At 50.2% G+C, this 27,702-nt stretch overlaps 1 protein-coding gene across 2 annotated transcripts in view; it reads left to right on the forward strand.

The window, feature by feature from the left end:
• Window positions 1–27,702, forward strand: part of Cdc42bpb (CDC42 binding protein kinase beta) — a 92,245-nt gene that overhangs the window by 58,403 nt on the left and 6,140 nt on the right. The window contains exons 10-34 of one of the 2 annotated variants that reach the window (XM_027946579.3): window positions 227–393; window positions 467–586; window positions 1,552–1,685; window positions 2,159–2,401; window positions 4,449–4,559; window positions 5,452–5,696; window positions 5,784–5,889; window positions 6,424–6,548; window positions 7,019–7,124; window positions 8,182–8,330; window positions 9,540–9,634; window positions 11,662–11,741; window positions 15,695–15,784; window positions 16,137–16,214; window positions 17,513–17,618; window positions 17,936–18,072; window positions 18,626–18,765; window positions 19,967–20,048; window positions 21,611–21,827; window positions 21,975–22,037; window positions 22,937–23,533; window positions 26,283–26,380; window positions 26,469–26,553; window positions 26,673–26,790; window positions 26,898–27,015. In XM_027946579.3, coding sequence (XP_027802380.3) covers window positions 227–393; window positions 467–586; window positions 1,552–1,685; window positions 2,159–2,401; window positions 4,449–4,559; window positions 5,452–5,696; window positions 5,784–5,889; window positions 6,424–6,548; window positions 7,019–7,124; window positions 8,182–8,330; window positions 9,540–9,634; window positions 11,662–11,741; window positions 15,695–15,784; window positions 16,137–16,214; window positions 17,513–17,618; window positions 17,936–18,072; window positions 18,626–18,765; window positions 19,967–20,048; window positions 21,611–21,827; window positions 21,975–22,037; window positions 22,937–23,533; window positions 26,283–26,380; window positions 26,469–26,553; window positions 26,673–26,790; window positions 26,898–27,015 — 3,610 coding nt within the window. Of the gene's footprint in view, window positions 1–226; window positions 394–466; window positions 587–1,551; window positions 1,686–2,158; window positions 2,402–4,448; window positions 4,560–5,451; window positions 5,697–5,783; window positions 5,890–6,423; window positions 6,549–7,018; window positions 7,125–8,181; window positions 8,331–9,539; window positions 9,635–11,661; window positions 11,742–15,694; window positions 15,785–16,136; window positions 16,215–17,512; window positions 17,619–17,935; window positions 18,073–18,625; window positions 18,766–19,966; window positions 20,049–21,610; window positions 21,828–21,974; window positions 22,038–22,936; window positions 23,534–26,282; window positions 26,381–26,468; window positions 26,558–26,672; window positions 26,791–26,897; window positions 27,016–27,702 lie in introns of those variants that run through there. The other variant, XM_071607506.1, reaches the window with a different exon arrangement.

A 27,702-nucleotide genomic window follows, 5' to 3' on the forward strand; every position in this document is an offset into this window, starting at 1 on the left:
GTGAGAGTGAGGTGGCTGTGCAGAGGCTTCTCAGGTTCCCTCCCACCACCCAGTCCTCTGCAGGAAAGAGGGCTCTTGCCTAACTTTGGCTCCATACACAATAAAAGTCTTTTCACAGGTATTTTGTGTGCCACTTCTAAAAGACTTTCACCCTAGAAAGTATTTAAGTGCCAGTGTAGGCACTTCAGCTCTCAGTAGATGAGAAGGCCTGTGCTCAATTTCACAGCTGCTTTTCTGACCGTGGCTCTCTGAAGAGCGTGATGCAATCTGACACATTAACCAAAGATGAAGACGTGCAGCGGGACTTGGAGAACAGCTTGCAAGTTGAAGCTTATGAGAGGAGGATACGAAGACTGGAACAGGAAAAGCTGGAGCTGAGCCGGAAGCTGCAGGGTGAGTGGCAGGGCGGTTTGGGCTGCAGCGCTGTCTCCCGTAGCCTGCTGCACTGACACCGTGTCTCCCTCAGAGTCCACACAGACCGTGCAGTCCCTTCATGCTGCCACACGGGCCCTGGGCAACTCCAACCGAGACAAGGAAATCAAAAGGCTAAATGAAGAAATTGAGCATCTGAGGAACAAAATGGCAGGTAAATGTTCCCAGAAGCAGCTGCTCAGCCTCTGTTCTTAAGTGTTGATCTCTCTTCTGTTTGGATCTGTTTCTTTAGTGGAGCTGGTGACAGAACCCAGGACTCACTCATGTAGTCAAGTGCTCTACCACAGAGCCATACCCAGCCCTGTCATTAATCTTTTAAAAGGAAAATTTCTGAATCCTTTAAATAAGGTGGAAAGGCAGGAAGACAGTTCTCTATTTAGAGTTCTAGCATTCTGTCAGTATTAAAATGGTCAGTTTTAAAATTATTTTCCACCTTGTTTGGTTCTGATAATAGAGTAGTAGTTCTGATAATAGTGTAGTGGCATGTGTTTTCTCCATAAACTCTTTCTTTTCCTCTGTGTAGCTCTGACAATTATGTGGCCTCTCGCATTGGTGGCCCTGCCTTGAATTTTATTTAGAGACAGGGTCTCACTGAGTTGCTTAGCACCTCACTGTTGCTGAGGCTGGCTTTGAACTTGCGATCCTCCTGCCTCAGCACACCCCTCCCTTCCCGAGCTGCTGGGAATACAGGTGTGAACCACTGCACCCAGCTTCAGATGACTTTTAAACTGTGACTCTTAACTCCATGTGGGCAGGCTCTGTTGGCCACTTACAACTCCAGGTCATCTCAATCTCCTGTCAACCCTACCATCCTGATCCAGAAAAAGGCTTGGGTTGAGTTAATTAGTCACTGAAACCTTTATGCTCCCTGAAAAAATAAGGTGCTGTGCTGGGTTACATGGTTTTTAGGGACAGGTGGGCGTATGGGTCCAAGGCTTACAGTCCCTGGAGAGAGTGGTTAGAATGAAATGTAGTGAGCCTGTTCCCTACAGCTCAGAACACTTATGATACACGTAAAAGGAAAAGAAGTCTGAATGAGAGAGATGTTTTGTGTTGTTAATAAGGCAGCTGACAAATCATTTCATACAAAGACACACAATTTATTTCTCTTCTGCTCAGATTCAAATAGGCTAGAACGGCAGCTGGAGGACACAGTGACACTTCGCCAGGAGCACGAGGACTCCACACACCGGCTAAAGGGCCTAGAAAAGCAGTACCGACTGGCGCGGCAGGAGAAGGAAGACTTTCACAAGGTAGCATGGTGTGCTTCTGTGTGAGAGGTCTTGATGGTTTTGCACTTTCCTAAGGGTGAGCCTCCCCGAGACAGTTGAAGACCTCCTGGGGTCCCTGGTGTGTGGGCTGTCCTGTGCCGGGTGTTGTTCTGTTGGTCTGCTTGCAACTCAGTGCTAGATCGCGTGCACAGGTCCTGCTGCATCCTTCTGTGTGACTGTAGATGAGTCAGAGAGGTGGGTTAATGGGGCCAGGTGCCCCCAGCAGGCTGCTCCATACAGTGCAGGGTCTTTCCTGGTCTGGAATTGGTGCTCAGCCCCCAAGCCAGGGGACTTCAAGGCTGCATGTGAGGAAGAAAGGCTTTTTCCAAGAAGGTGGGTTCTTGGATCTATGACCGGCATCTGCAGTCACTCTCTTTAACACAGTGGAAACTGAATTTCAGCCTTCCGAATCTTTACTAAGCTGACATAAAACATCTGTCATTCTTTCTGATCAGCAATTGATTGAAGCTTCAGAAAGATTGAAATCCCAGACCAAAGAACTCAAAGATGCCCATCAGCAGCGAAAGCGGGCCCTGCAGGAGTTCTCGGACCTCAATGAGCGCATGGCAGAGCTCCGCTCCCAGAAACAGAAGGTGTCCCGGCAGCTCCGGGACAAAGAGGAGGAGATGGATGGGGCCATGCAGAAGATCGACTCCCTGAGGCAGGAGATCCGCAAATCTGAGAAGTTCAGGAAAGAGGTAATTTCTTATCTTAGATTTCAAGAGACAGTATTGATTGATTGGATTTTAGATTGATCTTAAAACATCTTTGAAAGCCTGGGCCATATTGCATAAATCACACTAAAATGGGTCTTAAGATTTGTGTGAAGTTGATCTGCCAAGTATTTATTTTCAAAGTTTTTTTGTGTGTGTGTGTTTTGTGGTGCTGGGAATTGGACCTAGAAGGTGCTCTACCACTGAACTATACCCTTTTTATTTTGAGACAGGGTCTGCCAAGTTTCACAGGCTGACCTCAAATTTGTAATCCTCCTGCCTCGGCCTCCTGAGTCACTGGGACTGCAGGCATGTGCTACCACACCCAGCTGTTTTGTGGTTCTTATCTCTCAACATTTGCTTGTAAAATTATTATTTTTCTTTTTGAGGTGATAGGGGTGAAATCCAGGGTCTCATACATGTAGGCCAAACACTCTACTACTGAGCTACAACCCCAGCCCACGTTTGTGAAATTATTACAAGAAATTCCTGTAGTGCTAATTTTTAAAAATTCCATATCGAAGTAAAATAATATTCATGTTGTGGTTTGGCTTGGCATGACTTCAGTGACTCTGTGCCTGAAGCCCATTGAAGATGGGAAACAAATCAGTCTCGCTTCCTCCAGTCAGTTGCCTAAGGTCCACAGTGCAAGGTCCTCTACACCCCTTAAAAATTAAAGTAGGCTTCAGCCCTTCTTATGTGTAAGTTAGAAATTGAAATGATTTTTTTCATTGTAACAATAAGCCTATTTTACTTGTTAATATAAATAACATTTTAATGAAAAGTGTCTTTTTTGTATGCCTTTTTAGCATCTGGCATATTAGTAAACACCTGGGTTCTCACACCTATTTCAAGGGACAGGCGCTTAGAAAAGGAAGAGCCCTGGGACCCCCAAGGGTCTCACCCCCAACTTTGAACCTTCTGAGTGTTCTGCTCCTGACAGGTAGCATGTTTGAAACAATGCTTATGGTTTTGAATTCTGCTGAAGTCTGCTTGAGGAACCTGTGAAATTGGAAAGCCTGAAAGTACATGCTCTTATTCCTTTAGAGTTCAAATTCTGCCATTTAGCCTCAAAATATCTACTTTTTTTTCTTCTTAGTTTATTTTCCAATCAAATATATTTGTAGTTATAATCAGCTATAAGTCAGGTTTGTGAAACCCCTATTTAAGAATTATGGGTGAGCCAGTCATGGTGGTGAGTATCTGTAATTTCAGTGACTTGGGAGGCTGAGGCAGGAGGATCCCAAGTTCAAGGCCAGACTGGGCAACTTAGACCCTGTCTCAAAAATTGAAAGTGGTAGGGGTGTAGTTCAGTGGTCCATTGCTCCTGGGTTCAATCACCAGTTTGGGGGGCAGGAGGGGGTGAAGAATTATGGGTGAAATGACACTATGGGTGTCTGGGCTTTGCTCTAAAATAACCTAAGGCACACAGGCTAGACTTATAAGATGAACCAAATTGGCCTTTAATAAGGCACCACTGTCAGAACTGGTTCTCACTACTCTCCTTCGAGGATGTTTGAAACTTTCAGTTAAAAATTAAGCCAGGTGTGGTGGCACACACCTATAATCCCAGCGGCTCAGGAGGCTGAGGCAGGAGGATCATGAGTTCCAAGCCAGCTTCAGCAACTTAGTAAGGCCCTAAGCAACTCAGCAAGACCTGTCTCTCAATAAAATGTCAAAAAAAAAAAAAAAAAAAAACGGCTGGAAATGTGGCTTGGTGGTTAATTATCCCTGGGTTCAATCCCTAGCGTGTGCATACACGCACACACACAAAATTGGATCATTGTTCTCCACATATCAGAAATAATCTTTCCTAAAACTCAATCTCAAGTTTGCCATCTAGACTACATTTAAACTTGCTTCTTACCAGTGGCTTACAGCTAGCGTTGCAGTGAAGCCCTGGAGGTGCTTCTCAACCTGACTTGGGGTGGGTTTGGTGGTGGGGAGATGGGTACAGGTCCTCAGGTGAGAGCTTACCACAGCAGCAGGGCTTGTTCTGTGTTCATGAAAAGCGGACCTTGCTTTCTCATAGCTGGAAGTGCAGCTGGAAGACGCCCTAGCCGAGGCCTCCAAGGAGCGCAAGCTTCGTGAGCACAGTGAGAGTTTCTGCAAGCAGATGGAGAGCGAGCTCGAGGCCCTCAAGGTAGCACTCAGCCAAGAGAGCTCCTCACCCAGGCGCCTGGGGACACTGTCACACAGGGCAGGACGTGGGTGGGAACGAGGGCAAGGCTGCGCCTTAGGGTCACTTTCACTTGTAAACACCCATTGTGTCTCTTTTCTTCCTTTTGGACAAGTTGTAGGTGGCATGTATTAAGTTGTGGTGAATTGACACCTGAGAGCTTCACATGCTCATTTTCTAATTAGCCAAGTGTGGTTCTGCAAAAGCCCTTAATGCGCTGTGTGCTGTGTGCACTGTGACCAACTTACTGTGCCTTTGTCAGCCCTCCGTAGGGGGTGGCACATAGCAGCCACAGTGAGCTCACTCAGAACACCTCACTCCTTGCAGGCTATTGCCAGCAGTTCCCTGCAGGACTCCCTCAGCCCGGCCTGCCCTCATGTGCCCAGCAGGCCCTGCTCCATTCCCGTACTCCCACCTTCCTCCAGAGCCCATTAGCTATCCTCCTCTGTCACCAATTCAAAGGTGTCCTCCCTTGTCGTTCCTGCTGTGCCCCATTCTTTGTCACATTACTTTGTGCTGTCATCTTGTGCTGGTCTGTTGTCAGCACCCCCTTGCTGACAGTGGAAACCTCAGCATCACCCAGTCACCAGAAGGGTGCGTGATCCACATGAGATCACAACAGTGTAGGACGGAGTTGCAGAGCTCAGGCAGAGCTGGGCAGGTGCCTCTGCAAGGCAGACTGCCCCTAGGCTACCCATGCTCATAAGAAGAACCCAAGACCATGCCCGGCATGCCAGCTGCCCCGGGGGATGGGGCAGGGGGCTGTTTGCAAGTGCCGTCCATGGTGGGGTTGAAGGACTGCACCATCCTCAAGGGAGGACCTGCATTTGTCAGTTTATTTAACCTCCATCTACAGGTAAAGCAAGGAGGCCGAGGGTCAGGGGCCACTTTGGAACACCAGCAAGAGATTTCCAAAATCAAATCAGAGCTGGAGAAGAAGGTCTTGTTTTATGAGGAGGAGCTGGTCCGCCGGGAGGCCTCCCACGTGCTGGAAGTGAAGACTGTGAAGAAGGAGGTGCATGACTCCGAAAGTCACCAGCTGGCACTGCAGAAAGAAATTTTAATGTTGAAAGACAAATTGGAAAAATCAAAACGAGAACGGTAAGTTTTGTCAGCGCCTCAACCCAGAAAAGGGTGTGAACATGAGTGAAGCTGGGAACGTCTGAAACCGCTTCTCTGCCTCTTCAGGCACAGTGAGATGGAGGAGGCGATAGGCACTGTGAAAGACAAGTACGAGCGAGAACGGGCGATACTGTCAGAGGAGAACAAGAAGCTGACTGCTGAGAACGAAAGGGTAACTAGTGGTACCGCCTGTCAGTCTGTTGGGCCATGCCGGGGTCTTCTGGAAATGTAGTGTCTCTCTCAGATACTTTGATTTTTAAATGAAGTAATAGGTTTGTGGGGGATGGGGTTGTGGCTCAATGGTAGAACACCTGCCTACCACGTGTGAGGCTCTGGGTTCGATCCTCAGCACCACATAAAAATAAATAAATAAAATAAAGGTATTGTGTCCAACTATAACTAAAATATATATATATATAATTTTTTTTTTTTTTTTTTTTTAATTTATAAGTTTGGTCTTTTAAATGGGCTGCTTTTGCTCGTTAAAGGTAGTTACCTCAGATCTCTAGCTCAGTCACTTTTAGGGCCAGATTTTAATAGAAACAAATTAAAAACTGTCAGAAAGTCTCTATCCTGAACTTACTTTGGAAAAATCTCCTAAAGAAAGAAAGTGTTCAAAACCTCCAGAAGGACCTCTAGTCTTAGTCATGCTGCCATAGTAACAGGTGCACCTTAACAAGTGATGGGGTGGGTTGTTTGATTGCAGCTCTGTGCCTTTGTGGATAAGCTCACGGCCCAGAACAGACAGCTGGAGGATGAGCTGCAGGATCTGGCAGCCAAGAAGGAGTCAGTGGCACACTGGGAAGCTCAGATCGCAGAGATCATTCAGTGGTACGTGCCAGACACGGAGACATGCAGCCCGCAGAACACCTGTGAGACCCCCGAGCCGAGCTGCCTGTCTGCTTCTATCTTGAACTGCACTGTTCCCCAGGGTCAAAGTTCAGGCCTCGCTGTGTTGCTGGTCTAGGGCTAGGCCAGCAGTTCTGCCCAGTGATCTTCTCAGTTGGACTAAGGGTGGGAAACACCAGCCTTCTGTAGGGCTTGGGTCAGGCTGTGCATGCCCTCTCATTCTGGATAAAACAGGCATGAGCTTTCATGGCAGCCCACACACTGACTGGGCAGAACCTGAGAGAGGGTGTGGCATGGGCCTCTGCTCACAGAGGGCACTAGCTGGCCCTGGGTCTTTGGTGCTCTGGCTGGTGTGAGACCATGTCTCAGGAAGATGGGAAATGCTTGTCTTGTTCAGCTCCTCGCACCAGTAGTCTTGCCTTCCAAGATGCCACATCTGCTTGTCCCTCCAGGGTTAGTGACGAGAAAGATGCCCGGGGTTATCTTCAAGCCCTAGCCTCTAAGATGACTGAAGAGCTCGAGACTTTGAGGAGTTCTAGTCTGGGATCAAGAACACTGGTAGGATTTTTTCTAAAATCTGCATTCTTATTGCTGAAGAACTCATAGATTGCTTTATTGTAAGTAGGACTGTGGTGCAGAAGTGCTGTCGGGTAATTCCAATGCAGAGACTTGTGTGACCAGCATACACTAGCCTGCTTGGTGTCGACAGCTTCCTTCCTTCATGTAGCAAGTGATGATTGAGGCTCTGTGGCAGCAGCTTTGTCACTGACTCAATCCTCTGTCCACTCACTCGGTGTTTTGAGCCCTGCAGTGCAGTTGGCTTTGGGCTGACTGGGGGTACAATGCAGCCTGACCTGTCCCTGGGGCAGGTGCTTCTCACGGCCATCTGAGTTCCGTTTGAAAAATATGTCTGTGTAGTTACTTTATGAATGATCTTTCTCACACTCATCGTTGGTATCTAGCTAGAGTGTTGCCACCTGTCCCTCCTCACCCACTTCTGGCTGGTACTTTTCTTGTCATTACTGCTTTGAGTGGAAAACGAAAACTTTTCATCTGTTTCCGATAAAAACTTAAGTCACCAAGACAGCGTGTCTTTTGTGGCTCTTGAAGGCAGCAGTACGTTGGGCAGCTCAGTAAGAACACGGAAGAGTGACAGTACCCAGATGGCTGGCTCCCCTTTGCTTGGTGCTTCCAGGCCACTGTCCTCCTTCCCTCACCATTGAACCTTTGTTGTAGGCAGGAGTGGTAACCACATGGTCCCGAGTAACGGGGTAGAGAAGGTCCCAGCTGCAGGGAAAGGTACCAAGACCCTGCTGGGCACCTGGGTTTGTGCAGGTGTTGCCTGGACCCACAGGTTGCACCACAGAATCAGTTTTTGTCCTCCTTCTAAAAATCATCAAAGTCCTGGTTTTTAGGAGACAGACTTCTAAGAAATGAATTAAAGTTAGAAAACATCAAAACTAAAAGTGGGTCTGATGGACCTTGATAACATCTGAGGATTAAATTTAAATATACTAGTAAAGTTTAGAAAAAGTTGAATTACTTGTTTGCATTCATTTTGTTTACCAAATAAATAGCTTAAGATGTGTTTTTAATCTCTTCACCAATGTCAAAGGACCCACTTTGGAAAGTTCGCCGTAGCCAGAAACTGGACATGTCTGCACGGCTAGAACTGCAGTCTGCCCTTGAGGCAGAGATCCGTGCCAAGCAGCTCATCCAGGAAGAACTGAGGAAGGTCAAAGACACCAATCTCTCCTTTGAAAGGTACTTTGTGCATGGTGCTCCTCTCAGCAGGAGCAGGGGTCCTGTGTGACTCCTGAGCCATGCAGGCCCTTGTTCTCCCCATCTCGGGGGCAGGAGCCCTAGAGCTTGCCATTGTTCGGGAGCACATGAGGGCTGTCTACCAGGCCAATTTGGGAGAGTTTCAAGGAGTCTAAAGGTCTCTGGCACTTAGTGGGTGCTCAGTAAGAACCTGTTGGGTGAATGTGCAGATGTACCCACGCTGCAGCAGGTATACTCAAGTGTTCTCAAGGAATAGAGGGCAGCATCAGTAAGGGGTTCCTGTCTCCCCGTACTGGTGACAAGACTCATGGCCACGTGTCTAAGGGGCACTAGGCTCTGTTTATTTTGTCAGCTTTTCAAGCTAAAGCTGCTGTGCTAACAGGTTGAAGATGGCTCTCCCCACTTGGAAGTAGTCTGCCACTCACACGGCAGGTGTGCATGTGCTTGCCGAGAGCCCATGGCAGGAGAGCTGTTTCACCATGTGGGATGCCTTAAGCTGTAGCACCATGAATGCTAGGGTGGACGGCCAGGGCCAGCTCTGCCACAAGGAGGTGTGAGATGCTGGCAGGATTCCAGGCCCCAAATCCTGTCTGCCTGGGGCTGAAGAAATGTGGCCATGGCTGCCAAGTAAATGTACTTCTTCTGTTCCAGGAGCTGGTTTGATAACTTTGCCTATTAAATCACGTGACCCTTGCATGCCCTGAGACACAGGTGCACTGGGTGAAGTGTCTGCCAGTGTCTCCCACTAACAAGTGTAGAGCCCCGCTCTGACCTGCTTGCCTCCTAGCCAGATGCTGCGTTGTGGCAACCTTCCTCTGTTTCCTCCATGAAAGCGCGAACTCCCAGGGCCCGAGCATATCCCCCACTCCCCTGCAATCCACCATCTAGCTGATCATGGGAAAGGCCTCTGCAGGTCTGGCAGCCAATGGGTCTAGGTTCTATGTCCTCAGGGGATGGATGGCTCATCTGGAAACAGATTTGGGTGTCATAAAATCACCTAGGGCTTCCTGAGCCCTCACTTTTAAAGTTCATGTTTGGATGTTAACAATTTTGAATTATTTGTACCTTCTCTAATGTACTAAGTAGAAAGACCCAGAGTGTGGTGGGCACACTCTCTCCCCGAGACACACCGTGAACTAGCATGGATAGCCTCTTTCCAGTGCACTTAAAGCCATTTGTGTTTTATTTTAGTAAACTAAAGGATTCTGAAGCCAAAAACAGAGAATTATTAGAAGAAATGGAAATTCTGAAGAAAAAGATGGAAGAAAAATTTAGAGCAGATACTGGTAAATTAAAATCACAAAAGTTTTGTTGAACTATTTAGATATCAGCCTTTTCTTAGGAATGGTATTGTTTTCCTTTGCTTTCTTTTTAAATGATTTTTAGTTATACAAAGAACTTAAATCATTCTGAAGTCAAATTTTTGAAATGAACTATTAAAAACATCTTCACCAGAGGGGACCAAATTTGGTTTATTCTTCCTTTGCCTCTTCTTGAAAACTGCCGCAGTCTGGCTGGGCACAAATAACTGAGCCACCACAAAGCCTTGTAGGTTCAAACAGCAACTCTTTATTCCCCAACTCTCACCGGCACTCTACACACACTTCCCGGAAACACACTGCCTCCACCGGGCTCCACGCGCCAATTCTCCTGGAAACACCCCCCAAGAACTCAATGGGAACTCCAAAGTAACTGGCGCCCAAGGCAGCAGGATCCGCCCTATTCCCAGAGGAGCCGCCCTAATCCCAGAGCAGGGTCACCTTTCAACCATTCCCTCTGGTAAAAATGCCAGGCGTCATTCTGACTAAACTGTGGCTCTCAACATCTCCCCCCTTCTGTTGCAAATACCAATGTGCATAGTCAGGTATTAGTACCCACTGGCCACCTGAGAGACAGCATGCTTCTCACTTTTCTGTGCTGGGCAGCTGCTAGGCCACAGCCACTAGGCCACAGACACTGAGACCGTCCTAAGCCCTTTTAGGACTACCCGCTGTGAGCTGTAGCAGCCCATGCTGATGGGCACTGGGCCATTTCCTAGCTTTTGCTATCATAAATAGTGCTTCAGTGAGAGCTGCATGCACAGAACCTTGTGTGTGTGTTATATGCATGTACATATGTTATATGTGTACATACGTGTATATATATATACACACCTTTTTCTATTTTTCTTTCTTCTTCTTTTTTTGTAACTGGGGATTGAACCACAAGTACTTTACATCTGAGCTACATCCTTAGTCCTTTTTTACTTTGACACAGGGTCTGGCTAAATTGCCCAAGCTGGCCTTGAACTTTTGATCCTCCTGCCTTGGCCTCCTGGCTGGGATTACAGTTGTGCACTTCCACAGCCCCCTGAACATTGCATATTTTTGTCAGTATGTTTTAAGGATACATTTCTAGAAATGGGGCTAAGAGATCAAAGGGAAAATGTGCATACACTGTGCTAGCTGTTGACAAATCATGAGGGGTCTCTGTCCCACAGCCAAGCTCAAAGTCGACTTTATACTTGGGGATTTTTGCCACCCTGAATATATGAGAGCAAGCTTTTTGAAGGTCTGATTTGCATTCTCCTGGCCATTTTTAAAATTCAGGTTGTTATATTTAAGCTGCAGAAACTTTTCATGCCTTGGGGATGAAATTTTTTTATTTATGTTGTGACTTGCAGGTATTTTTCCTACTGTGACTTTACTTATAGATTTTTTTTTTGCCAAGAAAAGTCTTCTTATTTTTTATGTTTTAAGTTATCATTCTTGTTACTTTTTGAGTCATGGTTAGGACTATTCAAGGGATCCACACACTTCCTAAAACTAAGCTGCCAAGGCTGGCTTCCAACTCAGATCCTCCCACCTCGGCTCCCAAATTACTGGGATTGCAAGTGTGGCCACCGCACCCGCCAGGTCTCACTCTTAAATTCATCTGACTGGCTCATTTGAGTTCACACTGAAGCAGTTTTCTCTCTCTCCTTAAGCCCTTTTCCCTCCTGATGACACCCATGGCTTTGATCACACATGACGCACTGTGGGCACCGGGTGTTTTTCCGATTCTCTGCCTTGTCCTCACTCAGTGGCAAGAACCACTTAATTCCAGTCTGAGTTGCAGTGTGGCATGGGATCTGGTGGCTCTTCTGAGAGTGTCCTCACAAAGGTGCTGATCCTGTTGCTCACTCGGAGGAAAGCCCTCTGGTGCTTTTACTATTACATCACAGTTATCAGTTAATTTAGGGAGAACTGACTTCTGGTCAGTGTTGAATGTTTTTATTTAACAGTATAATCAGTCTTTCAAGTTTTTTACCTGGACTCTTCTTTCTTTCTTACAGGGCTCAAGCTTCCAGATTTTCAGGATTCCATTTTCGAGTATTTCAACACTGCACCTCTTGCACATGACCTGACATTTAGAGTGAGTAATTGCTGCCCCTGACCAGTGCAGGCAGCTGAATTTAAGATTGCTTGTGTGAATTTGCAGGGACACCAAATAAAACACAGACACAATTTACCTTTATACGAGCTTCAGGAGAGCTTCCCTGCTCTCAGCCTCAGGCTCCCCAAAAGGGAGAGCAAGAGAAAGTCATGAGAGGCTGACGAGAGAGAGCACGTTCGGAAGTCAGCTTTTATTGGGGGGACTCTTGTTCTTAAAAAGTTCTATCCAAAAAAGGGCAGAAGGTGCAGGACTACAAGGGACATGTGGGTGTAACTCAACCCTAGGGGCACATCCCACAAGGAAGACCCCTTGCTATCCGAGCTAGACCCCGCCCAAGCCACAGTGAACGCAGTGGACGGTCAGAATCTGAGGCATTAGGGCTGAAAGGGTGTGGTCATTCATTGTGGCTCCCCACAAGTACTTTTTTTAAGTGAATTTAAATGAATTTATGGCAAATCAGAAATAATGGACTATGATTTGACTACTGGTGGGGCCATGAGCATACCAGTGAATTAAGATATGATGTCACTGTAGGTTAGAGGCACTTACAGTAGTAGAGCTACTCCCTAGAGAGCTTTCCCACCTCACACCTAGTGCAAGCTGATGAGGAAGTGCTCACGCTTTCAGGGCAGACATCTGCACTAGCCTCTGACTGCGTAGTCTTTTGGGTAACTTTTTGAAAGATAAATTCTCATACTGCAGAATATAATAATCAGTTGTGTTATCATTTGTGTGACTTCCATGTGGCTGTACTCATAAGAACAAATTGGCACTGGTCATGGAGGCACATGTCTGTGATCCCAGTGGCTTGGGAGGCTGAGGCAGGAGGACTGTGAATTCAAATCCAGCCTCAGCAACTTAGTGAGGCCCTAAGTAGCTCAGTGAGACCCTGTCTCTAAATAAAATACAAAAAAACGGGCTGGGGATGTGTCTCAGGGGTCAAGTGCCCCAGGGTTCAATCTACGGTACCAGAGGAAAACAAGAACTATTTGGCACCTAGCAGCTTGGCTGGTGACCAGTGAGCCAGCCTGCCATGGGGCCAGCTCCAGCAGAAGTCAAGTCACGTAACCACTCTTCTACTTGGGAAGCAGCTGCAGAGCACAGAATGAGTCTGTCCTCCACCCTCTTGTGCCAAGTTCCTGGTGGCACTCCAGAAAGGCAGGAAGGTTGTTCACTCTGTTTCTGAAGCACTAAGGTGGACCCTTTCTAGCAGCCACTTGAAACAAACCAAAATGCTGGAATAATGAAAGCAGCTCTCATTGAAGGACCCGAGAGAAGGTGCCTGTAGGTAGTGACTTTCCAACTTTTTATTTACACTTTTATATGTATTTTATGTGTATTGTGTGTGTATATATATATAGTTGTTGATGGACTTTTATTTTATTCATTTATGTATATGCGGTGCTGAGACTTGAACCTAGTGCCTCACACAAGCAAGGCAAGAGCTCTACCACTGAGCCACAGCTTCAGCCCATATTTCACTACTTTGATCCTCCAAGAAAATGGAAAAAATGGTACCATGAGTGTGTGCCAACCCCAAATGCATTCTGCTGGGTTCTCCCCTCCCTCCCTTTGCCATTACACACAGACTTTCTCCCCCTGAACTGTGTGAAAGTGGCCCCTAAAATACTTCAGCATTTCCGGATGTCGACAGCATTCCGTGTTATCAGTGTCATCATTCAGAAACATTTTGCCCAGTGTGAAACTGCATGGCAAATTCCCCTGTGGTCCCAGCAGCATCCTTGACAGTTGGTTTCCCTCCCAGTTCAGAATCCACCAGAGGTCATGGGTCACCCTGCGATGTAGCTCTCCTATGTCTGTCAACCTTGGACAGAGTCCCTGTCTCACCCCCCACCCCCACCCCTGTGATGTCCTGCACTCTGGAATGACGTGGGCTGGACATCTTGGCAGAATCCTGCACAGGGGGTGTTGCGCCTCCCACTTACTCTGCCCATTTCATCACTAGGCTGAGGTGTCTGCTGGAGTGGCTCCTGTCCTGAGCAGCAGCCTCCTGGGACTGCGCGTCACCACCATGGCACACTCCTGACCCCTTGGCCTGTCGGCATGTTGTGCTTTTATCAAATTGCATCTGTGTCTTTTCCCTGGAGTTCTCCTCAGTTTTTAAGAAGCGAACACATTTGGCTATTACTTGCTCACTGGGTCTTGACAGGCCTGATGCTGTGTGAGCCCCTTTCTAGTCACTGTGGTGGCAGACCCCATCATGGTGAGGAAGGGGCAAAGTTTCCAGAACCCAAGACACTGGCCAGCGGTAACAGGATGTGGTGAGGAAAGAAGTGCTTTTTCATAAAGTTAGTGAACAGAATACAGATCTCAGTGGCAGGTTTCCAGCCAGTGCCGTCCATCAGAAGCCACAGCCATGGACAGCACGGTCCAAGAGGAGGCAGGTCGTTCCTATTGCCCCATCCTGTAGCCAGCACCCTCTTAATGCCTCTGTGATGTAAGAGGAAGAGTGCTCACCTTAAAGGAAAAGGCTTAGTTGGGCTGAGACAGCTGGACTGGGAGCGGTCCCACTCTGGGACTAGTCTTTGGGAGCTGCTGCCCTCCCTGTGTTGGGCACGTTGCTGTGGTTCCAGCCACAGCTCTCTGGAGGTATTTTCTCACCAGCATTTGCTGGATGAGGAGCAATGGTTTTGTTCCCCTGTCCATTGCACCAGGATGCCCTCTTCTGCCCCTTACCCCTAGTTGTGGAAGTGTGTGCCTGTGGCTGTCCCCAGAGCAGGCCGCCTCCTCATGCTCCCTTCTTGCGCTTGCATCCATCTGACTGCTTGAGCACTGAGACCAGTGGAGTTCTACAAGCTGATGAAATTGGATTACTGGGTGTCCCTGCTCCTCATTCATCAGATGGGTCTCTGGCTCGTGTGACGTGCCTTACTTTTGGGTCGTTTGCTTACACTTTTTTTTTGCTTATACTGATAATTAATTGATCCGGCCTTTCCCTTGTGGATTCATTCACAAATTTAAATGCTACAACACAGTTGCGGTGCCACCTCTGTCTTCCCAGCTGAGTGTGGCTTCACGCTCAGCAGCCCAGTTGACTGCAGCTGTTGGAAATGCACAGGGGATGTGGGCCTAACACGGCTGTGGGCTGTGCTCTCAGGCATGGGCCAGTGCTGCTGCACATTTGCACGCAATTGGTGTGGGCAGTGTCAGCATTGATGCCTGTTCCAGGGATACTCATCACCACAGGGCTGCTCTGAGTGACTTCGGAGAGAAGCCAGTGGGCCGCCTTGGGACTCTTGTGGTACTGGATTGATAGACTGCTTTCAGGGAAGGTCGTGCTCCTGCTCACAGGCCCATGGGCCTCTGTTGATTGCTTCTTTTTTGTTTGTTTGCCTGTTTGTTTAGTACTAGGGATTGAACCCAGAGACACACTATTGAAGACAGAGTCTCACTGAGTTGTTTAGGACCTTGCTAAGTTGCTGAAGCTGGCTTTGAACTTTCAGTCCTCCTACTTCTGCCTCCCAAGCCGCTGGGATTACAGGCGTGCACCACTGTACCTGGCCTGTTTATTGTTTCTTGATCCCTGAAAAGAGGTTTAGAACCATCTGTCTAGTTGGTCAGTTCCACAGAAAATTGCTTACAGCTAATTCAAAGGATTGACATTTCCCGGTTTCCTACCCTTAAGTGGCTGGGGATGGGAGGTGGAGGTGGGGAGTGGATGGAGGGGAGGCCAGATGCTCTCACCTTGGGTAATAATGGTGGCTTGCCAGACTCCACCTCCCCATGTGGTCACCATTGCAGCCTCAAAAGGCCAAGGGCAGCAGTCCTCAGGGAAGGCAGGACTGCTATAAATGAAGTGGGGACTCCTAATAAGCCAGGAGGCCCTGGGATACAGGAATAAGGACTGGATTCTGGGCCCCAGTAGGTTTTGCTTTATATTAAGAATGTTTTCTTTATCTTTCCTTCCATAGACTAGTTCAGCCAGTGAGCAAGAAGCACAGGCTCCAAAGACAGAAGTATCCCCATCAGTTTCTGTGGCCGCAGGCACAGAGCAGCAAGAGGTGAGGCCGTGTTGCCCTGTCTACATCTGGGAGCCCTTGGCTCCGCCCCATGTTCACGTGATGCGGCTGATGCCATCATGAGCAACAGCCACCCTAATAGCAAGGCCAACCCTCCTGGCCCCTGCCTGCAGCCCTCTCCCTGGCTCCTGGCCCACTTTTACCTTCTGAGCTCTTGCTAGTCCATCAGCTGGATGAGCAAGGCTTCACTAGGTATCTCAACAACATAATGAATTAAAAATGCAGAATGTTAATTACTAACAAGTTCTAGAAAAAAATAAACCCCTGACAGGTTCTGGCATCTGAGCACAGTGCTGGCACAGGACAGTGCTCACATTTTCCACCTGTCTCCCAGGACATGACTCGGCCCCCACAGAGGCCACCTGCTGTGTCGCTGCCCACCACACAGGCCCTCGCCCTGGCTGGACCAAAGGTAGGGCATTTCTTCTCAGGCACCCTCTTGTTTTTAGAAAACAGCGTTTGTGTAAATAAAATGGGTGTGTTAAGTTTGTATACACAAAGTAAGGCCCTGGTGTTCTGGTGGTGATTGTTTAGAACAGTGAGCCAACTGGTCCTGTCATACTGAAGCTACACAATGCAGGTTAGCTAGAAACTGCCAGAGTTCAGTCTCCCAGCCCTGTTCCTCTCTCAATGGGAACCTCTTTTATATCCAGTTCCTTCTCCAAGATTATTTGTATTTATCCGGCTACACTTAGAGATGTAGTTGTGGGTGAGAATTTCTCCCCAGCATAAATGGAACTATACCTGAATGTCCCCACCTTGAGTGTATCCCTGTGCCTGAGTGTGTGTGTGGCTCCACCCACTTCCCATGCTGGCCTAGGGGCTCTACAGGGTGGTCCTCTTCCTCTCAAATGTAAACGTCGGTACAGATGATAAGTTACCCTGGGTCAAGCCTAGCAAGCGCCCAGCCTTGTGCCTGGGGTGGAGCTTCTGTTCTGTTTAACGTAGACCAGTGTCTGCGGTTCTAGCTAGAGATGAAAAGCTTGATCTTGTTTGAGAGTGATTGAAGCTTGGACTCTGAGACATCAGTCCTTGCAGGATTGTGGACCAAGGAGAGAGGCCCTTTGTCTTGTGAGCACCTGATACCCAGAAGCAGCTCCATAAGGGTGCTGTGTGTCTTGGTTTTGCCCCCCTCCTGTAGCCTCTCCCTGGGGTGCTCTACCTGGGGTTGGCACTCACCACTCCCCACTTCTCCACAAGGTCTCGCCACATCTGTCTTCAGAAGTAGCGTGACACTTTTGTCGCTGTCTAGGCTTCGTAAACATGCTGACCCAGCCTGGCACACTTTGCCTCTCCAGCCAGTCTCATGTCTCCTTCTGTCGGTTGTGTCCTAATGTGTCTGTCCTCCCAGCTGGCACAGTGGGTCTTTCTAGGCCTTTGCTGGGGACAGGGCTGCTGTAGATGTCTGTTACATTCATCTTGATCACACACCCAAGACACCTGAGCAACAGCCCAACCAAGATGTGTCCCTCAACTGGCCCCCAAAAGCCAGTTGGTGCTAATCACTGGGGGATATGCTAGCACCAGAGAGAAGGTCAGCTGTGCCGTGTGGGCCACTGGTTCGGCTCCTTGGGTCCTCTGATTAGCCGTCAAGGATACATATCTAGAGAAAAATGGCACACTGCCACCTTTTCAAGACAAAAAAGCAAAATGACCCACCTTGTCTTGACTCCTGGGCTGCCTGACCTTCTTCTTGGTGTTCTTCTTCAGCCCAAAGCCCATCAGTTCAGCATCAAGTCCTTCTCCAGCCCCACTCAGTGCAGCCACTGCACCTCGCTGATGGTTGGACTGATCCGCCAGGGATACGCCTGTGAGGGTGAGTGCTGGCCATTGTCCAGAGGCCACATTGTCCACATGTGACTTTGACACACTCTGGGCCCTGGCTTCCTTCTTACAAGCACTAGTAAGGGCCTGGCCATCTGCACTTGCTGTATCCACAGAAGGCTGCAGCAGGCAACTATCGCCTGTCAACCATCATATAACACCCACAGCTAGTCCCCTGTGCATTTCCCTTGGAGGCTTTGTGGAGGTCAGGTCCTGCGTGTCACCTTCCCTGTTTGGGTTGGGTGCCAGGGGCCATCGTGCTGCCTCCTTGGAGTTGCATGGTGCAAGAACCAGACTCTTCTCTTGCAGTGTGTGCATTTGCCTGCCATGCGTCCTGCAGAGACAGTGCTCCCCAGGTGTGCCCCATCCCACCTGAGCAGTCCAAGAGGCCTCTCGGCGTGGATGTACAGAGAGGCATAGGAACGGCCTACAAGGGTTGTGTCAAGGTAGGAAGGGGGTCTGCAGCTTCTGTCCACGCCCTGACTGGCTCACTCTCTTTGGTCAGCTCGCGATGTCTTTGAAGTGTGGTAACAACTAAACACAGCTCCTTCTGAAGCAGTGCTTCCACTGAATGAGTGACCCAAGCACTGGTCCTGGGAGACCTCCCTCCCTGGAAGGAGGCCTTTGAGCAGGCTGAGGGCCCACAGAAGCCCTGCTCTCCCCACGTTTCCCTCCTCGTATGCTGAGCACGGCCAGTGAAAGGCATGGTTCCAAAGCTCAGAGTTGGCGAAGCTCCGAGTCCTTTCCCACGCAGCCCATGGGTGCTGTGTTTGGTGTGAGCCTGGCTGTTTGCTGCATCGTCACTGCTCCTGCATCACCTGGGTCATGGTGGAATTCTCCTCCGCAGTCCCTTGAGCTTCCTTGGCAAGGGCCACTCCACCCTTATTCAGATTCAGCCCTTACTACCAGCCTGGGGTGCCTTGAAGCATCCACCTGCTGCCCAGACATGTCCTGACTGGCCTCCCTGGCCCAGGGGAACATGGTCACTTTCATCTGTAGGTCCCAAAGCCCACGGGGGTGAAGAAGGGATGGCAGCGGGCCTATGCAGTGGTCTGTGACTGCAAGCTCTTTCTGTACGACCTGCCTGAGGGAAAGTCCACCCAGCCAGGCGTCGTCGCGAGCCAAGTCCTGGACCTCAGGTTTGTTGCCTACAGCACCACTCGTGTTCTGTGAATCTTGTTCCACATTTGTCTTTGCTAAGATAAGTTTGTGGCTGGGTAACCATTAATGTTGCTTATACCTCTATCTTCCTAAGTGTACTGTTTCAAAGAGTGAAAAACTAAGTTGTTACTTAAGTACATGCTATAACTTTCCTGCTTTGAATATTTATAAATTTCAAATCTGCCAGATGGACATTTAACACAAAACTATACCCCCAGGAACGAGCAGAAAATCCCAGAGAAAAATGGTACCGACTCTGGCAGTCTTGCCTTGTGTACCACTGGGAGTTCTCTGAGCCAGGGCTCTGTGTGGCCATAGCTGTGCCACCCTGACCTCATCTCTTCTGTCAGGTGATACCTACCACCCTGGCTGGCATCAGATGCATGCAGAGTGCAGGGCAGGGGGCTTTGCCTGCCATCCTCCCTGTTTTCTCTGACTTCATGACTCTGGTCCTCGGGCTCCCTGTCTATAGAGTGAGGACAGGATTGCACTGTTGATGCAGAGACTGCTGTGCAGGTCAAGCCAGTGACTAGAGGGAGGCACTCTCCAGAGCTTGGACGCAGGCCTGTGCATGGGTGCACTGCTGTCGTCTTGCCCTGTGCCGCCTGAGATGGCAGGTGCTGGCCGCAGGGTTGACTCCTGCACTGGCTGGATTTAGGGTCTGGCCTGGAGATTCGGGTTGCAGCGTTGGTTCTTAGGGGGCAAGAGATGTGCAGCAGTACCCTCCCTACTGGTCCTTTGCCATGCAGAGGTGTGCCCCAGGCTGGCATGAGCCTAAGTCACAGGCACTGCCTGAAGGCAGTTGGTGGCCAGTATGCAGACCCTAAGTCCAGGGTATGCTGGAGCTGTGCCTCCATGCTGGCCTCAGCCTTCCTTTTCACACATGGCTGAGAAATGGCCACCTGATGGTGCCAAGTGACTGATGTAGAGTTGTAACTGTGGGACAGTGACAGTGCGAGTCAGGGCGCAGCCTGTGCTCTCAGCCTGTGCGCTCAGCCGTTCTAACCATTGAAGCTCCTGCAGGAGTCTGGAGCAGTTGTGGGTTTGGTCACTGTAAGTGTCTCCTGGTCCAAGAGGTGACAAGGGCTTGCTGTGTTGGGGGAGGTAGCTTGGCATGGGTATCCTCTTCATAGAGTGGCTTGCTGAAGGGTGGCAACCAGGTGTGTTTTTTCTTACCAGGGATGACGAGTTTTCAGTAAGCTCAGTCCTGGCCTCAGATGTCATCCACGCAACACGCCGAGACATTCCCTGTATATTCAGGGTATGATTTTTTTTCTATATTTCATTAATTATTTTAAAAATTACATGGTTACTGGGTGCAGTGGCACAGTCCTGTAATCTCGGTGGCTCAGGAGGTTGAGGCAGGAAGATGGCAGCCTCAGCAATTTCACAAGGCAAAATAAAACATGAAAAGGGCTGGAGATGTGGCTTGGTAGTAGAGCTCCCCTGGGTTCAGTCTCCAGTACTCAAAAATAAGAAAGTAAAAAGGCCTGGGAATTTAGCTCAGAGGTAGAACACCCCTGGGTTCCATCCCCAGTACCTGGAAGATGGTTAAATTACATTGATTCCTCAGCATTTCGTGCTGCAGCAGGTACTTGTGAACATCCAGAGCAGACTCTTTCCCTGCTTCTTGTCTTACCCAGGTCCTCATGCACATCTGCCCACCCCCCAACCCCTAACAGAGCAGCACCCCCCATCGCCATCAGCCTGTGACCTTCTGGTGGGACACCTCCTGGCAGCCACTCCTGAGGTCCCACACACTTCACTGGCCTTCCCTTTTCACCTCCTAAAGCACCTTTCCCTCCTGGTCTGCAGCTCTTGCCTGGGCCATGGTGACTCCTGGTTCCAGAAGGGTTCTGCTCTAGCATGCCACTCCCAGCATTTTCTCATCACTAACAGCAGAACTGGGGTCATTTTTTTTTTTTTTTAATTAAGTTGACCTAGCTTGTGAGCCCCTCTGTGGCTGAGCCTACCCCTCCCCTCCCTTCCCCTCCCTGAATTAGAGTTAGTTGCTATGGCATTAGGAAGCTTCTGGAAGACTGTGGATCAGAGAAAGAACCCACACACTTCCCTTCATGAGTCAAATCTTAATTGACCGTTTACGTCTGTGAGTCATCTCTTCACTGAATCAGTGCTCTGTTCAGTAACAGCCTCTTACAATACAAACATCACCACTGTCACGTGCTTACACAACCATCATCATTGTACGGCTAGTAAAAATCTCCAAGCTTCCTCGTAAGTTCCTGGTGAATGCTCAGAGGAAGGAGGATTTGAGACTCTTTGTCTTTCCTGGACACGTTTTTTCTTTTTCTTTTCTTCTCTTTTCCTTTTTTTTTTTAATACTTTTTTTTTTAGTTATAGTTGGACCGATATCTTTATTTTATTTATTTATTTTTATGTGGTGCTAAGGATCGAACCCAGGTCCTGCCCGTGCTAGACGAACACTCTATCGCTGAGCTACAACCCCAGCCCCTTTCCTGGACACTTTCTAAGAGTATACTTTTAAATTATAATAAAATTACCCAAGAAAGCAAAATGGATGGTTACACCATAGTTTTGGCAAGAGCAGAATTAACTGAAATCTGACCAGGAAGAAACTTCGTGGTGCTGTGTTTACAGCCTCACCCCTTCCTGCTTACTGCTGCTGAGAGTCGCGGGGCCAGCAGCTGAAGAGCCCCTGGTGACCCTTGCCAGGCAGCCCACAGGGACAGAAGCAGAAGCTCTAGGAAGCCTGACCTTCCTTTGTTGACTTGCAGGGCGAGTGGCTCCTGGGCAGGCCTGGCTCTGACTCCTGTTGTCTGTGTTTTGTTCTCCCTCGTGAAGGTGACAGCCTCTCTCTTAGGTTCACCTGCTAAGAACAGCTCACTGCTCATTCTGACAGAGAATGAGAACGAGAAGAGGAAGTGGGTAGGGATCCTGGAAGGACTCCAGTCCATCCTCCATAAAAACCGGCTCAGGAACCAGGTCGTGCACGTCCCCCAGGAAGCCTACGACAGCACGCTGCCACTCATCAAGGCCATCCTCACTGCCGCCATAGTGGGTAAGTCCTCGTGGGCTTCAGAGGCAGAGGTTGGAATGGCTGTGACTCCAGGCCAGAGTTCAGTCAGGACCGCCCTGCCCCAGTATGCAGTTCCCAGGTGTCTGCAGAGGCAGATGGCTGGCTAACAGACATGTGTTGTTCCCCCAGATGGAGACAGGATTGCCGTCGGCCTGGAAGAAGGGCTCTATGTCATCGAGGTCACCCGGGATGGTATGTGAGCAGGGGCCTCCCACCCGTCATCTCAGGTCCAGCCTGGGTGCCTACAGCACACAGCCCGAAGGGCTCAAATGAGTTGGCCCCACGTGTGAGTCCAGTCCCCACGTGGAGCATCGTGTAAGCAAGAGAGAGGCCGGTGGGAAGCAGCCGTGATAGCTGCCTCTGCCAAGCGCCCCCAGTGTGTTAGCATGCCAGGCGACAGACAGCAGGACGGTACCACATGTCTGGTGATGCGAGTGTATCCTCCCTACGTCAGAGTCCCCAGAGTGGGGGCTAGAGTGCCTTGCAGGAGGACCTGGTGGCAGCAGGCACTGAAGCACTGGTCCCTTAGTTCTGTGCTGGATGTGTCACTCTTGCCAGAGGGCTGTGGCCAGCAGGCCCTTCTGCACAGTGAGGGTGAGCCCAGAAGCCTTGTGTGGCCGTAGCAGCCTGACCAATGGTTCAGGTTGTAGAGCAGAGTGAGGATGGAGATTCTGAGCCCCTGCAGGTCCAGGGTTAGTGTGGGGCCAGTGAGGGGTGGGCACTTTCAGAGTTTGTTGGAGGATCTGGGGAGGCTGAAGATAGCATTTGTTCTCTGTATTCAAACCAAGATTTCTTTGGTTAGGACATGAACTGGAATGAGGTCCATGTCTACCCCACAGGGCCTCACTGCCCTCAGGAGTGGTGCCCAGCGAGGGCCCTGGCACACTGGGGGCTTGTGGGGTCAGGGGTGTTAGGACTATGGTAGGCAGTGGGCAGATGCTCCCGGGCATTTGTGCCTCTGGCCCCTTGCTGAGGATGGCTAGGACTGGCCACAATGGGGGGCTGCAAGGGCCTTGACACAGGTCCCCAGTAGAGCTGGGGGTCTGTGAGACGTCGATGGCTTCCCCTCACCCTTGTCCTCCTCACCACAGTGATCGTCCGTGCTGCTGATTGTAAGAAGGTGTACCAGATTGAGCTTGCACCCAAGGAAAAAATTGTCATCCTCCTCTGTGGCCGGAACCACCACGTGCACCTCTGTCCGTGGTCTTCCTTTGACGGAGCAGAAGGCAACTTTGACATCAAGCTTCCAGAAACCAAGGGCTGCCAGCTTATAGCCACCGCGACGCTGAGAAAGAACTCCTCCACCTGTTTGTTCGTTGCGGTGAAGCGGCTGGTCCTCTGCTACGAGATCCAGAGAACTAAGCCTTTCCACAGGAAGTTCAGTGAGCTGGTGGCTCCGGGACATGTGCAGTGGATGGCCGTGTTCAAGGACAGGCTCTGTGTCGGCTACCCTTCTGGGTTCTCTCTGTTGAGCATCCAGGGGGACGGGCCGTCTCTAGACCTGGTAAATCCCACTGACCCCTCGCTTGCGTTCCTCTCACAGCAGTCTTTCGATGCCCTTTGTGCTGTGGAGCTCAAAAGTGAGGAGTACCTGCTTTGCTTCAGCCACATGGGACTGTACGTGGACCCTCAAGGCCGGAGGTCACGCATGCAGGAGCTCATGTGGCCTGCGGCTCCTGTCGCCTGTAGTATGTATATGTTTTCTGTTGCCATACCCCGTTGCCGCTTCTCACGTCCACGGTCGGCATGTGCTCCTTTGCTGTGGTTTGTCTCCCAGTCCGTAGCTGAGCGGTTGCAGGAGCTGGAGGGGCCTAGGCTCCAAGCACTGGCCAGATGCCACACCGCAGCAGTACAGGGGCCCTGCGGGTCACCCCGGCCTGCCTGCTACCCTGAGCATGCTGCCTCATTGCTCCTGGGGCTTTGCAGGTGCCCCACAGAGGAGCCCCACGGGGGGCCTGTGGGCAGAGGGCACAGTGAATCAAAGAAGGGACCTTGTGTTTAACTCTTTCTAAAAAGGCTTTCCTCAAGTAAGTGTAAGTGTAAACTTACACAGCAATACAGTAAACTAAAGGGTTTTGGTGGCCAGGAAAAAGTCAACCCTGATGTCTAGGTCATAGGGGCCTGTGTTTCCTGGGAGTGGTAGGAGCCATTCTGTTTTCAAACAGCCGAGTTAGTAGTTTGTTCAGTGTGAGTGACTTCTGTGTGGACACCTGTGGCACTGGGCATAGTTGGGATGACTTGGGCACCCCCAGGGCCTAAGCCTGACAGACGGCCACTTCAGCCAGCCTGCAGCCTAGTTCTTTGAAGGGCCTTCAGCCTGGAAGTTCTCCATCTGGCTCTCATGGGATTATCAGGGTAGTAGCAGGTAGCCAGCAAGCAGGGCAGCCAGCAGGACACACAGCCCGCAGTGAGGGCACTGGAGCAGGAGGTGGGTATCATGTTTGCGCTTAATCACCTGAAACTGAAGCCTTCGTCTTCCTTACCTGTAGCCTTGCCAACTGGCAGTGTGCCCAGGGCACTGGGGCCAACACCCAGGCCTGGGGTGGGCTGCAGTGTCGCACACTGTCCTGTACACTGGGACAGCAGGGTTGGGGTGGGGGTGGCTGCAGGCCAGACCTGGAGTATGGTGCCATGCTCCTAGTCTCTGTCCTCACGTGCAGGGCTCCTGCCCACACACAACTCCTGCTTCCCAGGGTCCTTTGATTGTTTGGCACAGTTGAGGTTGAAAGGGATCCGGGTCACTAGTGCAGTGTTTCTGTAGGTGGCCACGTATAACCATGGACACCTGAGGTCATTGCGTCTCTGCCTTCGTGGTCTCCTGTCCTCTCTGCCCTGTGCGTAACATAGATGCCAAATCAGTTTCAGAGCTGGTAAAAAATAATTTAACATTTAGGGTGAAGAGGTGCTTCTGCAGAGCTGTATGCTGAGTACTGCGTACTTGGCCATCTCTTAGGGGTGCCAGGTCTTGCAGAGGCGACTGAGAACCACAGCGGTTCTGTAACTTGCTAATCTTCAAACTCCAAAGCCCATATTCTTTCTGCTGTATTAATTTTTTAGGTTATTTGTTTCTTTAGACATCTCAATTTTTTCAAAAATTATCAGAAACGAAACCCCCACAGCAAGTGAGAGTTCTTCCTCCAGAATTCCCCTATGAAGACTGCACACCTGAAAGTCAATTCAGGGTCAGCTTTTGCATGTGGCCTTCAAAAAGTGGGCCAACCTTGTGTCTGGAATGTCACTTCTGAGAGGCTGGTGACTAGGCCCAGCACCCTGTCTACCTCCCCGGCCCTGCTGTCCTTCCTTTCCCCTGCACAGGGGCAGGAGAGGCTGGCGGTGCGGGCTGGCTGCAGGCTGTGCCGGAAGTGGAGCCGAGGTGCTCATGCGCACTCCAGCTGGACAGCATAGGTCGACTGACCTGGGATTTGGAGGACTGGGCACAGCTTTCTCTTAACTTCATGTCCTGCTGGCCTTTAGCTCTGCCTGTCCATGAGGGGCCACCTGGGAACTGTGCCAGGGAGAGGTCGAATGGCAGCAGTTAGGGTGCCTAGAGGGTGGCCCCCTGTGGGAAGTGGTCACCCACTGCTCCTAGTCCATCAAGTCATGCAGGTGGCCTTCATTGCCATCCTCAAAATGGGGGCATCCTCTCAACCTCCCATGCCCACTGTCAACCTAACGGCTGGCCAGCTGTTGACAGTCAATGGGAAGATACACCAGCCATAAGTGACCATTCTCATGTGTTTTCAGAGCAGGCTACTAGAGGGTTCCCCCACATCCTCGGGGATCTGTTTGACAGTACCATGCTGTGGGGAGGTCTCACACACTCACCCAGAACCTGCCTGCCTTGGTGCTGACTGGACGAGGGACCACCCCACTGCATGGTGCTGAATAGTTGGCCCCACCTGAACTCTGCACCTGTGGGCCTGGATTGATAGGCTTCTATAGCCATCAATTCTGATAGGAGAACTAGATGAAAAAACAAGCTTTTAAAATCATTCTAAGTATCTATACTGTGGTGTTTAAGCTGTCACATACAGACAAGTCCGTGGTGCACACCTTCAATCCCAGATACCCTAGAAGCTTAGGCAGGAGGACCGCAAGTTCAAGGCCAGCCTAAGCCACTTAGCAAAGCCCTCAGCAACTTAGTGAGACCCTGTCTCAAAAATTAAAAAAGGCTGGGGATGTGGCTCAGTGGTTGAGCACGTGAGTTCCATCCCCAGCACCAAAAATTTATGTAGTTATGCTGGGGGTGGGGGGGGTGGTGACACGTTAAACGTGTGTGTCGCCCTGTAATGAACACGACTGGTAAGGTGGGAACATGAAGCCCAGGGGGCGGGCAGTGCTGCCCCCTCCTCTGAACCTTGTCAGGCCGAGGTGGCCTTAGGAGGTAGCAGGCAGGGCCCAGCGCTGCCACTCACCCATTGGCTCCATCTGTGTCAGGCTGCAGCGGCTCCCACGTTACCGTGTACAGTGAGTACGGCGTGGACGTCTTCGACGTGTGCACCATGGAGTGGGTGCAGACCATCGGCCTGCGGAGGGTGAGGCAGCCTCGTGGTCTTGTGTGGGTGGGCTTCCCCTGCCCACCTGTGGCCAAATGTGACTGTCACTCTCTGGTTTCCAACACAGATAAGGCCCTTGAACTCTGACGGCAGCCTCAACCTCCTTGGCTGTGAGCCTCCGCGCCTTATCTACTTCAAGAGCAAGTCCTCAGGTGAGCCTCCCATCATAGGGGGCAGAATCCTGGCCCCAAGCATCCAGCAGTTGCTCTCAGGCCTGGGGGATACTTGCCACTCAGCAGCAGCCATGGTGACTGCATGCTCTCTGCTGCAGGAACAGTCCTCAATGTGCCAGACACCTCAGACAGCAGCAAGAAGCAGATGCTCCGGACTCGAAGCAAACGGCGCTTTGTCTTCAAGGTGCCGGAGGAGGAGAGGCTGCAGCAGAGGCGGTAAGGGCCAGGGCCCTGGCTGGCCAGGCCTCGCCTGAGGAAGGACTGGCTTGGAGCTGAGAGGATTTTTACATATTCCTGAATCTCAGAACGTTTCCTTTCCCCAGAGAGATGCTCAGAGACCCAGAATTGAGGTCCAAGATGATATCCAACCCCACCAACTTCAACCACGTGGCCCACATGGGCCCGGGCGACGGGATGCAGGTGCTCATGGACCTGCCTCTGGTGCGTTCAGGTCTGGGGGGTGGAGGGGGCGTCCTGTGCAGGCACCTGGCTCTGAAACTCAAAGCAGGGCCCACCTAGGACCTTGCTCCCCAGCCTCTCACTGTCACATTGACCTGGAGCAACTATCATGTGGCCACCTGCTTAAGCTCCCTTCTCTAGCATTTTTCTTGTCCTGGGCATCTGTGTGCCACCTTGAGCCACTTGCTACACCATGGGTGGGCATCTGGGCTGGTGGCAGGCCCTGCTGTTTTCACCTCATTGTCCCTTAGGAAACCAGCCCTAAGAGAATGATTTATAACTTCTTAGTATAAACACAATAACATGCTTTTTAAAAATCCTAAATGTGCAAGTTGAGCACAGTGAGGCACACCTGAAACCCAGCTATCGTATCCAGGGGCTAAGGCAGGAGGATCACAAGTTTAAGACTAGCCTCTGCAATTTAGCAAGACCCCATCTCCAAAAATAAGGGTTGGGTGTATAGCTCAGTGGTAGAGCACCCCTGGCTCAGTCGCTAGAAACTCCCCACACAAAAAAAAAAAAAAAGAAAAGAAAGAAAGAAATTGTAGGATTTGACTTGTGAAATTGTCATGACTGGTTCTTATCTCAAACCTAGTGGAGGCTATGTCCAGAGATCTGCAACCCATTTGCCCACTAAAGTCCCATTGTGCAGACCTTGTTGTGGGCCTG

This window comes from Marmota flaviventris, chromosome 2 (assembly GCF_047511675.1).
Source record: "Marmota flaviventris isolate mMarFla1 chromosome 2, mMarFla1.hap1, whole genome shotgun sequence".
Classification (NCBI taxonomy): domain Eukaryota; kingdom Metazoa; phylum Chordata; class Mammalia; order Rodentia; family Sciuridae; genus Marmota; species Marmota flaviventris.